Source organism: Eurosta solidaginis, chromosome 3, assembly GCF_040869045.1.
Source record: "Eurosta solidaginis isolate ZX-2024a chromosome 3, ASM4086904v1, whole genome shotgun sequence".
NCBI lineage: Eukaryota > Metazoa > Arthropoda > Insecta > Diptera > Tephritidae > Eurosta > Eurosta solidaginis.
In genome coordinates this window covers 93,595,923-93,608,410 of record NC_090321.1, presented here as the reverse complement: position 1 = coordinate 93,608,410, position 12,488 = coordinate 93,595,923, and the positions used below count along the sequence as shown (strand labels likewise).

Genomic DNA, 12,488 nt, shown 5'->3' with positions numbered 1-12,488 from the left:
TAATATTTTTTTGGTTGTGTTTTAAAACAATTATAAGGTTTTAGACATATTTTTCATACAAGTTTGAAGTTAAAACCGAATAAAATTAAAAAGCGCAGTAGTAAGTTGAGGGGTTTCGAATTTAGTTCGAAAAAGCTTCAAAAAGTGCTTAACGGCTTAAACTTTAGGCTAACATTTCTAACCTAATGTAATCTAAATAATTATTTGCATGTAAATATGTATTTAATGTTCTGTAATATATATCTGTGGAATTTTGACAAAACAACTTATTTCAAATCTGAAAACTTTTCAGGAGAGCTAAATATGTGATTTGAATAAAACTGAAAGATATTTAAGGCTAAGTATACAGCGGATATAATAAAAGGAAATTTGCCCCGCATTTTAAAATGTATTTCTTAATTTTTAATGCAGTACTTTTCTTTAAAATGCTTTTAAAATTATATATGTTGTTATGTCAAAATTTTTTTATGTAAAACATACTTATTTCAATTAAGTTGTTTTGTCAAAACTATTTTCTACATAAAATAGATAAAAATTTCCACCTATTTTAAAATAGGTTGTTTTGTAAGACTTAGCCAAGCAAACAAGTGTGAAATAAGGTGAAACATAAAAAACACATAGTATATTTTTATGGAAATCCAATAACTTTTATGAATAGTTACATATGCATTTATTTAAAATATTAAATTTTATTATTATTATTAAAATCTCGTTATTCATTTTCTTCGATTTCATCAATATCTGAGTCTACTTCCACTTCGCAATCGCCTTCAACTTTTAAATTGTTGTAGTAACAGTGGAACTCTGTATTTATAAAAGGTAACACATCCAACAAGTCTTTCTTCTTGCTGGAAGAAATAGCCAGGAGTCCTGCGTAGCAATTATTTAACGAAAAATCCAAATTTTTTCGTCGTCTTTGATTATTATTTAACTCCTTGAAACTTTCATTACAGTCAAACGAATTCTTATAATGCAATACGCCTGGTGTAGACTTTTTATACCGCAACCCGCGTATCTTTTTCCATTCGAATTTCTCGTCTTTGGGAAAACATAATTTAAAAGTGAATAAATGAAGTATATATGTATACATATCATCAAAAGTATAAAATGCTGCCTCCGGGTTTGAAAACTTCTCTTTATGACTATTTCAAAAAGAAATTTTTGCAGTGTGCTGCTTATTCCATTTATAAATCCATTTTTGACAACTCGTGAACCCGGGGAAAATATTTTCTACTATAAATTATGATAATATGATAATGCGTAACAGATTTGTAAAAGTAAAATGACTTCGCATAGTTTTACAGATATTATCGAAGTCTGAACGTATTATCAATCTATCTTCGCTGCAAGTTCGAAAACGATAAATCTAAGAAAAACGTTTAATAACGCTCTATCTCAGAATTTTTCTATAAATCCCATATTTTCGTGGATAATGGTTTGAGCTTATGCTGAAACAAATAAGGTGTTATTAAAAAAATACTGGCATAGGGCGCTAAGAAAATTCTTATAAAGTCCTTCAAAGATATAAAGTTATAGTATAGTAGATTACTGAGACAGGGCCTTCTCGAGACGTCATCGCAACTAAAATGATTTTTCACTCAGACTTTGATAAAATAAAGTATGTGTGTACCTGAGCTATTTGTTGTTTTCCAATTGAAGTTATTTTTTAACAAGTCGGAAAAATCAAAGAATTCGTTTTGTTTTAGTTCGTGAACGATATACTTTTTGTTCGCAGCTGCGATAAGGTTTGCCCAATCATGTGGATGTTGGATAGATCCTGAAGAATTTTTTTTCCTTTTTTCGATTTGGGCATGTACTGTGTCACATTCCATATGGGTGTGACCAACTACAAGAAATTTGTGGTCAATAGTTTCAATAGTTGTGCTTTTTAAAACCATTTGGAACATTGCACAGATATTGGCATTGCGATTTTGCCCAGGGCATGAGTCACTATATAAAATAATGTGTTTGACCATCGGAGGTACCGTTGAAAGGCATTTAAAAATACACGACCCTATATCATTTGATCCCCTCTTTGCGATTGTCTCATTCCAAATGAAACACTGGGCTTTGTTTGTAGATCCCTCATGCATTGTGAAATTATATGTCCATAACGGACGCTTGTAAAAAAACATTGATGCATTTATATGTGGAGTCGGCAAACATTGTTGTAAATCCATTGAAAACATCATGACAGTTTTGTTGGCTACAGATAGTTGTTTATCGGCTTTCTTACAACAATAGGCAATGTCTGCTTGGTCGTGATGCTCTTTTTGTAGTGACTTAAGACTAGATTTTTCTTCGGCGTCCAAAGAATTTTGTATTTGCAATATAAACTTCTCGCAAGTGTTGCACAAATCAAGCTGCGGCTTTTTGAATTTGATATTCAATGAACGAAAAATTTCACAATATTTCGATTTTGAAACTGGATCATCAAATTTTTCCGCATACAGATTGTATAACTTCGAAATATTGAGATCACTTTGGAAGTACAACATGTTGGTGTGTCTACGACTATAATGACTTTGATATTTTGGTATGCTGCTTATGTGCTCCAAAACTTCATTATGCTTTTCGATTGAGAGTTTGTGTGATGGAGTGTGTTTTCCGCAGCGATCTCCCTTAATAAGTCCACCACACTCCAGCTGAACTTTGTATTTGTTTACTGTTTTGATCATTTGTTCGGTTTCCCCAAATATTTTTAAGAAACACATTTTACATACCCGATGTCTTGCGGAACTGATCTCAAAGTGATACAAATAGTTATATTTGCGATCTCGAGGATTTGCTGATTTTCGAAAAGTTTCAGAATGTTTCGCCTCAACTTCAATTAAACTTGATACAAATTGTTGGCGTTTAGTGTAGTCCCCCAAACTCCAATAATTATTAAAAAGGGTTTTCTGCTGGTCAAAGTTTAGTTTTAAGTGACAGTCTGCGGCATTTTTTTAACCTTTCAATTTGTTTAGCTGGCATTTTTTTATTTTTATTAGTATAGTACTCTTTACCCAAATTTTTGTTTTGCTTATTAGGTTTTTTCATTTCCTTCATTCTTGGGGTAGAATCATTTTCTTCGGGTAGATCCCAATTAGTACTATAACTTGCGACTACTAATCTGTCTTCGTTATTCTCTGAAGTAGAACTCAATTTCGACAGAGTAGATGGTATATAATCCGAGTAAAGAAAATCTGTCTCATAAAAAATATCTTCATTATCACAAGATTCTGGACTTTCTGTATCACTCTCACTGTTTTTCGTATTTTTTTGTTGCACGTTATATGAATTTAGTATATCAAAAGATGTCATTGTCTCATTATGTAGTGGCTCTAACACTAATCCATCATCATGAAAATATGGCTTTGACACACTTGGTTCTGATAAATTAACTAGATTTGTATTTTTAGACACTTTCCTAGCCATATCTGCCATCTGGCGTCCCCTTTGCATATTTAGTTTTAATGGTTTTATTGTAACCGAAATCCTTATTTTTGAAATTTTTTCAATACAGCACTTGGCAAAAGCACTTATTTATAGATAAAAAATATATTGAACACTCTTTTCACTTTTACAAAAGCACGTATTTCAAAATAAGACGTCTTGTTTTTTCAAAATTACCCCGATACTAATTTCACAAAACAAACTATTTCAATATAAGTTGCCAAAAAAATTAATTGTAATTTGACATAACAATTTATTTGGAAAAAGGTTGCTTTGTGAAATACGATTTTTATTTTCATGGCCGCCTTAAATCGAAATAAGTTGTTATAGGAAAACTACAATGATTACAATTATTTGAAGTTTTTTTGAATTTTTCGACTTAACTGAGAAAAGTTGTTTTCACCGACGCAGTTTCGAAAAAAAATGAGTTAAGTTGATTTTTCGGATACTGTAACTTTCTAACTAAACATCATAGAAATAAACCAGTAAGACGAAAATATGCATACCAATTGACAAAATTACATGCAATTAATATCTAAAATATTTCCTATCTTGAGATAAGTTGTTTTGTCAAAACTCCACAGATATATAGTGTAGGAATAAATCAAAGCAACATTTAAATTCTATAAAAAGTTAAAAGAAAAATCAGATACAATTTCATCATTTTGGCGCACGAGTCTTTATCGTGAAAATTATGGAAATGCCCTCTTGTCAGTTACAGAAAATTCAATAAAAAAATCAGAAATTTTTAATAGTAGCTCCTAAATATTTTAAACTACATATGCGGGTGTTTTAAATATTTTAATTTAACATCCATGCGCATGAATACAGCTTTATTGAACGTATAATGCAGGAAAAAACAGAAAATAAATTTTCAATGTAGGTTTTCCAAAAGGTCTGCTTATAGTTTATAGTTACTACAAAAGTTATAATAGTAAATAGTACCGTAAAAGGATCATGCGCCAGACATGGCAATGACCAATTAAAAGTCAATCCTTGGTAGCGATCTCTAACCACCCTAATGAATAATCCCACAAAATTCTAGTCAATGAGCTAGGATGTTTGCTGACTACTTTGGCTTAGGACTGCAGGCTATGAGCAAATTTTAGATATGCCCATTTTTTTCATGGAGGGAAAGAAGAACCGCCTATAGCGTGCAATCTCAAAGTGAGAGCACAAAATAAAAGGGAAACGTGAAAATTTGACAGCTAATAATCTAACATTTTCGAAAAAAATTCGACATTTCGAGAAAATTTAGTGCGTTTTATTTCAGATCTTTTGAACTTTTTTAGTGTGCAGTTTTGTACAATAAATGTATCATCAACAATAATATTGAACTTCTTAAAAAAGCTTTTTCCGCGATCAAAAGGATTGCGAATGAATTACGAATGCGTCGTGTGGTTACGACAATTCGGGCGACAATCAGGTGCCGTTTGGACACCATATAAACATTTGCCTCACCGAAAACTTTAAGACAAAAGCTGAAATAAAACTGAGCCAAGTAAATATCAACTGTCCATCTCACTGATAAAATCGTTGACTGTGCCTACTGTGTGTGCTAAGAATACAAGTTTATTAAACAGTCAAGGTCGTCATAAAGTGTGTGTACTATTTGTATATATTTGATATTCATAGTTAGTTCTTTTTTTCTTAATAATTTACTAACAATATGTATATAAGAATGGCTGCCCATTTTGCCTTCTGGTCACCATACGGCACGTATGTATATTGGCGGCGCCGTGGTAGGGTGATTCCGCCTATCATACCGAAGGTTCTGAGTCCAAATCACGGGCAAAGCAACCTCCAAATTAAAAAAAAGTTTTTTCAATTAGAAAAAAAGTTTTTCAAAGTAGGGTCGCCCCTCCGCAGTGATTTGGCAAATACTCTGAGTGTATTTCTACAATGAAAAGCATCTTAGTGAAAATTTATCTGCCTTTCAGATGCAGTTCGGTGTCGGCATAAAACATATACATAGGTTCCGACCCGCCAATTTGTAGCGAAATTAAAAGGAGCACGAGGCAAATTGGAAAAGAATCTCGGCCTAAATCTCCTCGGAGGTAAATCGCGCCAAGTATAAACTTTATTTTACGTATATTCTGCACGCAATAAGTTATGATTTGACAGACAATTGATGTAATCGTTTTACGAGAAATGAAATCAAGTTATTTTGCTTGCCAGGTTTTTACATAAATCTGTACTTTCCAAATACATACATGCAAATGGTTCTGTCGCTAATACGATACGCGTGTGTTCCGATTTTTGCCAATCAACGTCAGGGCTAAGGTTTGCTGTATACTATGTCGATCCAGAAATAAATACATATCACTCGCCTTATTGCAAACAGAAGTAATCCAAAATTTCAATTTTTTGGGAAAATGAAACCAAATTTTATTTTTTCATACAGTTTCGTTATAAAAATGAGATTCATAGGCAGATATGGCGGCTAATCTGGACCTCTTAAGTATTCTAACTATGTGATCATAATCTCACTAGACAGCTACTTTGGGGTATCATAAAGTCTCGAAATATGAAATTTTTGATTTGCATCTATTTACAATAAAACGTATGATATATCCTGCAGCACTTCATCAAGAAGTATGCTGGACTTCATTCAAGCATTCGGGAGAATTCGCTCTGGCTGGATTGTATATGTATGCAGAGCTCCTGGTCATAACGGGGCAGAAGGTTGCGAAGAGGCCGATGAATTTGCAGGATGCAGCACGCGGTGAATACACAGCAAAAGTTCGAATTCGTTTTGGGAGAAATTCAAAGATGACAGAAGTTACATACGGTAAACTAAGCAGGAAGGGCGTCTTTTGAAAGTGGGACTACAAAAACTCTAACATTATGTGCAGGTCTAATGATATTCGAAGATATTCACAAAGACATGGCTCCAGCTACTAAGGGAGGCAGAGTTTTTAGAGTCGAGGCAGCAATTAGGCTGAATCCTAGAAAGTTTCTAGTATTTGCCAAGAGGATTATTTTGTAATCCAATCAGTCAAACAAATTCTGGTTGCAAATACATTTTCATTTATTTATTCGAATTCGTATATAGAATCGTGTGCAGCTCATCACTCAATTTAGTTGTTTTGTTATTGATAAAAGAGAAAAATAAGTTTACAAACGGCGATGGTTACTAGGACATGTATCTGAATTTCACTTCTTCATCAGCTAGCTTCTCGGGAGCTGAGTATTGAACTCGAATCTCCAACATGCATACCAGAGAACTGCAAAAATCACAATTTTCTTGATTTAATCAAACACTAAAACTTGCATTCACATTCAATCATGCAAATAATCTCATAATCGAATAAACTCAGCATCTGTCTTTACAAGACTTCGTTAGCATGATTGCGATCGAATGACCGAACAGGTTTTGCGTACGATTGTATTGATCAAACGAAGGCAAGCGGAGAATAAAGCAAAGCACGAGAATTAGTATTAGTATTGTTTATTTCAGCAAACAAACAGAATCGTAAGCAATATTTATATGTAGCTTGTCGCCGTGACGTAAGGGCCGAAGAATCATGCAAATATTCAGACGCATGGAGTTTTCATATTTGCCTTTTCATTCCGATGAATGTAATCGCTGTTGAAGCAAACGAGCAAACGCCTGAATTGATTATATTCGCGCATGCAATAAGTTGGTTGATTTTAAATCAATGTCGATTATGTTCGTTTAAGAAAGTTGGATCATTGCACACGATCATATTGCCGAATGTAATCGAACGTTGTTGAGTTCGATTTTTGCTGTTCTCTGATTCATACTCAAGGGTGGGCATGAGCTTAGCACCTGCTAAGCGGCCATATACGTATACAACGAGCGAACGAAAAATGACTACTTCGTCAAAATCAACGACCAAACACATTTAGTTTGCTTTCGACGTCCCTACAATAAGGAGGTGTCGCACGCAATATTACCACAGAGAACGGTCGAAAAATACGTACAAATGAAAGAAAAATTTTCAATGTTGTCCCCGAAAAAGTGTTTGTAATTTTTTTGCATTTCTCAGAAGTAAAATATGGTAATTTTAGTATTGTAACGAATTTGCTGCAAATCCTCTTATTTGCAATCTTCTGCTAAGTTCGTATCGCTAAACTGTTGAATAAATAACTCCAATATGTAATAATGCAAAATGGCCTTTATTCAAGTACTTCAGAATAACACTTGTACTTTGCAACGAATAGCTTACTTAATACCAAACTGATTGACATGGTGATGGGATAACTTAGTGATGGTAATATCCGTGACAGTATTTTTAAACTGTTTTATTTAGCTTGACTTGACAGGCCGTTGTGAACGGATTTTGTAATTAAAATTTGAGTAACTTTCCGATAAGGTACAAGCTTGAAACTTGAAATATAATATATTTCAAAAAATCGTATTTGTGGTCCGATTAGGCTCATATTTCATATCGCCGCTAGGTGGCGCAAGGATCGAAATATTATTTTATCTTCACACTTACCAGTAGGCGAATATCGATAGAATCTTACTACTCATAACAGTTTAAGTTTGTTATTCATATGGTGATTCCACCATGTAAGTTGTTTTTTTTTAAAATAGCAAACATAGGGAGACAATTCTTTATAAAAAATAATGAATAACGAAAACATAAGAAAGTAAATTAAAGCTCAACTCCATTAAACCATAAAATAGAAAAACTACGAAGAAATATATTTAATTAAATCATCGTAATTTAAAACGAAATTTGAAACTTTAATTCTTAGCAGATCTTCCAAGTGCTCATCAGTGAGCTTGCTTCTGTACGAGTTTTTAATAAAAGCCATAGATGAAAACATTGATTCGCACATATAAGTTGTTCCAAACATCGAGCACAACCTAAAAATTTCAGCTTTCAATAAAGGGTATTTCTGCTCATCTATGACCTTCTGAAATTGAATTCCCCCTCCTAAAGGCAAGGCGAAATCATTGTGAAGTAATTTTATCTCTTCTTGCAGCCGCAGTTCCATATCTTCTATTGCACACAGCAGAGGGTTTTCGTATAAATGTATCAAAAGTTTAATTTTATTAAAATCATGAAATCTTTGTTGGTAACAATTTGTGAGATCTTCAAATGACGGTAAATATTGAGAGATCTTGTGTTGCATTTGAAATCGGTTACATACATCCCTAGTATTTTTAAAATTATCTAAAATGCCTTCACGAAGCTGGGATACTAGAATATCAAGTCGCTTTTCGAATATTTCTAGAGCTGCAATATAGTCAAAAATAAATTTGTTATTTCCTTGAGTACTTATATTTAATTGCGAAAATAAAATTGACACATCACACAAAATGGCAAGGCTTAGCAAAAAATTAGGATCTTTTAATTTGCCTATCAGTTCTTGAGTTTCAGTAGGCGGATCCCCTGGTCCACCTTTATGGCGATATATCGAAAAAGCGTCCACCTTCACCTTTCGTTTGATACTCATAATGTATAAACGCATTCTAGAGTCAACCCTGGTCCACCTTTATAACGATATCCCGAAAAGGCGTCCACATATAGAATTAAGGCCCACTCCCTTTTAAAATACTCGTTAACACCTTTTCATTTGATACCCATATCGTAAAAAAATTCTAAAGTCGCCCCTGGTCCACCTTTATGGCGATATCTCGAAAAGGCGTCCACCTATAGAACTAAGGCCCACTCCCTTTTAAAATACTCATTAACACCTTTCGTTTGCTACCCATATTGTACAAACGCATTCTAGAGTCATCTCTGGTCCACCTTTATGGCGATATCTCGAAAAGGCGTCCACCCATAGAACTAAGGCCCACCCACTTTTAAAATACTCATTAACACCTTTCATGTGATACCCATATCGTACAAATTAATTCTAGAGTCACCCCTGGTCCACCTTTATAACGATATCCCGAAAAGGCGTCCACCTATAGAACTAAGGCCTACTCCCTTTTAAAATACTCATTAACACCTTTTATTTGATACCCATATCGTACAAACAAATTCTAGAGCCACCCCTGGTCCACCTTTATGGCAATATCTCGAAAAGGCGTCAACCCATAGAACTAAGGCCCACTACCTTTTAAAACACTCATTACACCTTTCGTTTGATACCCTTATTGTATAAACGCATTCTAGAGTCACCCCTGGTCCACCTTTATAACGATATACCGAAAAGGCGTCCACCTATAGAACTAAGGCCCACTCCGTTTTAACATACTCATTAACACCTTTCATTTGATACACATATCGTACAAACAAATTATAGAGTTAGCCCTGGTCCACCTTTATGGCGATATCTCGAAAAGGTGTCCACCTATAGAACTATGGCCCACTCCCCCTTAAAATACTCTTTAATACCTGCCATTTGATACGCATGTCATACAAACACATTCCAGGGTTACCCGAGGTTCATTTTCCTACATGGTGATTTTCCCTTATTTTGTCTCCATAGCTCTCAACTGAGTATGTAATGTTCGATTACACCCGAACTTAGCCTTCCTTACTTGTTGTTATTCCTTTTTATTCACCATTTTAGGTACATACTAATATATATGCTGTTTAATCCTAATGGTGTGGAATTTTTTAAGCGCGCTTAAAAGCTTAGTAACAATGGATTTTTATAGCTTTGCTTTTTTTATTAGCAGTGCTTCCGCTGTTAGCTATTATATCAATCATCTGTATTTAATTAGCGAGACTTTCTCGCATTGCTTTATACAATTGTTTTGTTATGGATATTAGGGAAAAATTGGCAAGTTTACAAACGGCGATAATTACTAGGACATGTTTCTGAATTTCAGTTGTTCGAAAGAGGAGCGTACAGATTTCATATGTGGCGTCTAACACGCTTCATGTGCAGCGGGCCTAATAAACAAATTTCATCCGTTTCACTTTTTATTTGTAATCATTTCTTTATTAATCAATTGCCATCTATTCTCGATCTCTTTCAATAGATTACAACTCTAGTACCATGCAAGTTTTATTAGAATTAAACTTTAGACAACGCAACTCTACCCGGGTTATTATAATACTCTTGGGACTGTTTGCCTTCATATTATTCAAAGATAGCTCGAAAGGATGTATATTACTTGGAGCTGCATTTGCGTTATTGCTTAAAAACCCCACGTTTGCTTACTCCTTCGGAAAAACCATTCAACGTGATATTGTGTAAGATTATTATTATCTCGTAGCGCTTTCGATAATTATATATTATAATAATCTGCAGGGCTGGTCTCCGATTTATTTTATTAAATATTTTCATACTAATAATGGAACGAAAGCAATGGACTATATCGCGTATTTTTCAAGAACGCGTGAAAAAGCATCCAGAGAAAACTTGCTTTATGATAGATGATCGCTCATTAAGCTTTCAGTATGTAGAAGATTATACAAATAAAATTGGTGCTTATTTTAAAGCTTGTGGTGTGAAACATGGTGATTGCGTAGCTTTATTAATGGAAACTAGACCAGAATATGTCTGCCTGTGGCTTGGCCTCTCGAAAATTGGAGTCGTTACAGCATTGATAAATTCACATTTACGACGCAAAACTCTGCTTCATTCTATCAAAGTGGCAAATGCTCGTGCCATCATAGTAGGTACCGAGCTTATCAGCGCTTTGGAAGAGATTCATGATGACGACGAAATCAAAGCGTTACCCGTCTATCAATTTCGCGATAATGATCACATCGATAAAGATAATTTTAAGCTATTTAAAGGTAAAACTAGGCCCATATTATAATACTCGATTTACTACTTTCATCCCATGTAGGTGCTATAGACCTTTCCATTGCCTTGAAGCAGCAGGCGGTCGTAGATCTCAGTACGGACATAGTTGCATGCAAACCAAAAGACAAATTGTTGTACGTTTATACATCGGGTACGACTGGTATGCCAAAAGCTGCAGTTATAACTAATTTAAGGTAAGTTCAGACATACATATTTTGAAAGGAACTAAAATTAAGCGAACTTTAATATACGTAGGTACCTTTTTATGGCGAGCGGGGTCTATCATATGTTCGCTCTAAGACCCGATGATATCATATATAATTCCTTGCCACTTTACCACACAGCTGGTGGTATTGTCGGTGTGGGAAACGCCTTAATACATGGCTGTACTATTGCGCTGCGTAAAAAGTTTTCAGCGTCTAATTTTTGGAAAGATTGTATCAAGTACGAGTGTACAGTAGCTCAGTATATTGGCGAATTGTGTCGATATCTCCTTTCTACGCCGGCAAAGCCAGAGGACACTCAACACAGTCTACGCTTAATGTATGGCAATGGCTTACGTCCGCAAATATGGACACAATTCATATCGAGATTTAACATTCCACGCATTGGTGAACTTTATGGATCCACGGAGGGCAACTCCAATCTTGGTATTCGACTAAAGTAAATATATTTTGGAAATGCTTAAGATAACATACATGTGGTATTTACCTCTTTTAGCTAACATTACAAATCAAGTTGGGGCTGTCGGCTTTGTGCCCTTAGTCGCCCGCTATTTTTATCCGGTGCAAATCATTAAATGTGATGAAGAAACGGGAGAACCTATTCGCAATGCGAATGGATATTGTATGCGATGCTCACCGGGAGAAACTGGGTTGCTAATAGGTAAGGTGATACCAAGTCGGGCCGTTACTGCTTTTAATGGGTACGCAGACAAGGAGGCATCTGAGAAAAAACTTCTACGTGATGTGTTTAGGAAAGGTGATCTTTTTTTCAACTCTGGTGATATGATGGTTACAGATATTCTAGGATACTTCTACTTCAAAGATCGTACGGGCGATACCTTTCGGTGGCGTGGCGAAAATGTAGCGACACAGGAAGTTGAAGCGATCATTACAAATTTGATTGGTCTACAAGATTGTGTTGTCTATGGAGTAGATGTAAGTTTTCTTGCAAAATCGTTATTTATTATGAACTTAGCCTTCCTTACTTGTTTCAATTAACCTAGTACTAATTTTAAAAGAAAAATTCCTAAGAAAAAACAAAAGTTTTCGCTCATGGTTAAGCGTCCGTAACGCCGCTCAATTTATTCTAAGTTTTAAGGTGTACTTATAAAAATTATGTCCAGCTTGCTGCCAGTCAGG

General features: G+C 34.7%; 2 protein-coding genes across 11 annotated transcripts in view; one reads left to right on the top strand and one right to left on the bottom strand.

Moving 5' to 3' along the window:
- Fatp3 (Fatty acid transport protein 3) overlaps positions 1-12,488 on the top strand; it is an 81,155-nt gene that overhangs the window by 56,144 nt on the left and 12,523 nt on the right. For 9 of the 10 annotated variants that reach the window (XM_067772769.1, XM_067772776.1, XM_067772774.1 and 6 more), the window contains 5 exons: positions 10,352-10,565; positions 10,624-11,114; positions 11,168-11,318; positions 11,380-11,774; positions 11,845-12,284. In XM_067772769.1, coding sequence (XP_067628870.1) covers positions 10,352-10,565; positions 10,624-11,114; positions 11,168-11,318; positions 11,380-11,774; positions 11,845-12,284 — 1,691 coding nt within the window. Of the gene's footprint in view, positions 1-6,204; positions 6,227-10,351; positions 10,566-10,623; positions 11,115-11,167; positions 11,319-11,379; positions 11,775-11,844; positions 12,285-12,488 lie in introns of those variants that run through there. The other variant, XM_067772768.1, reaches the window with a different exon arrangement.
- LOC137246533 (uncharacterized) lies at positions 746-2,849 on the bottom strand. The gene has a single exon (XM_067777631.1). The coding sequence runs from the start codon at positions 2,712-2,714 to the stop codon at positions 1,599-1,601; it is 1,116 nt and encodes a 371-aa protein (XP_067633732.1). The 5' UTR covers positions 2,715-2,849; the 3' UTR covers positions 746-1,598.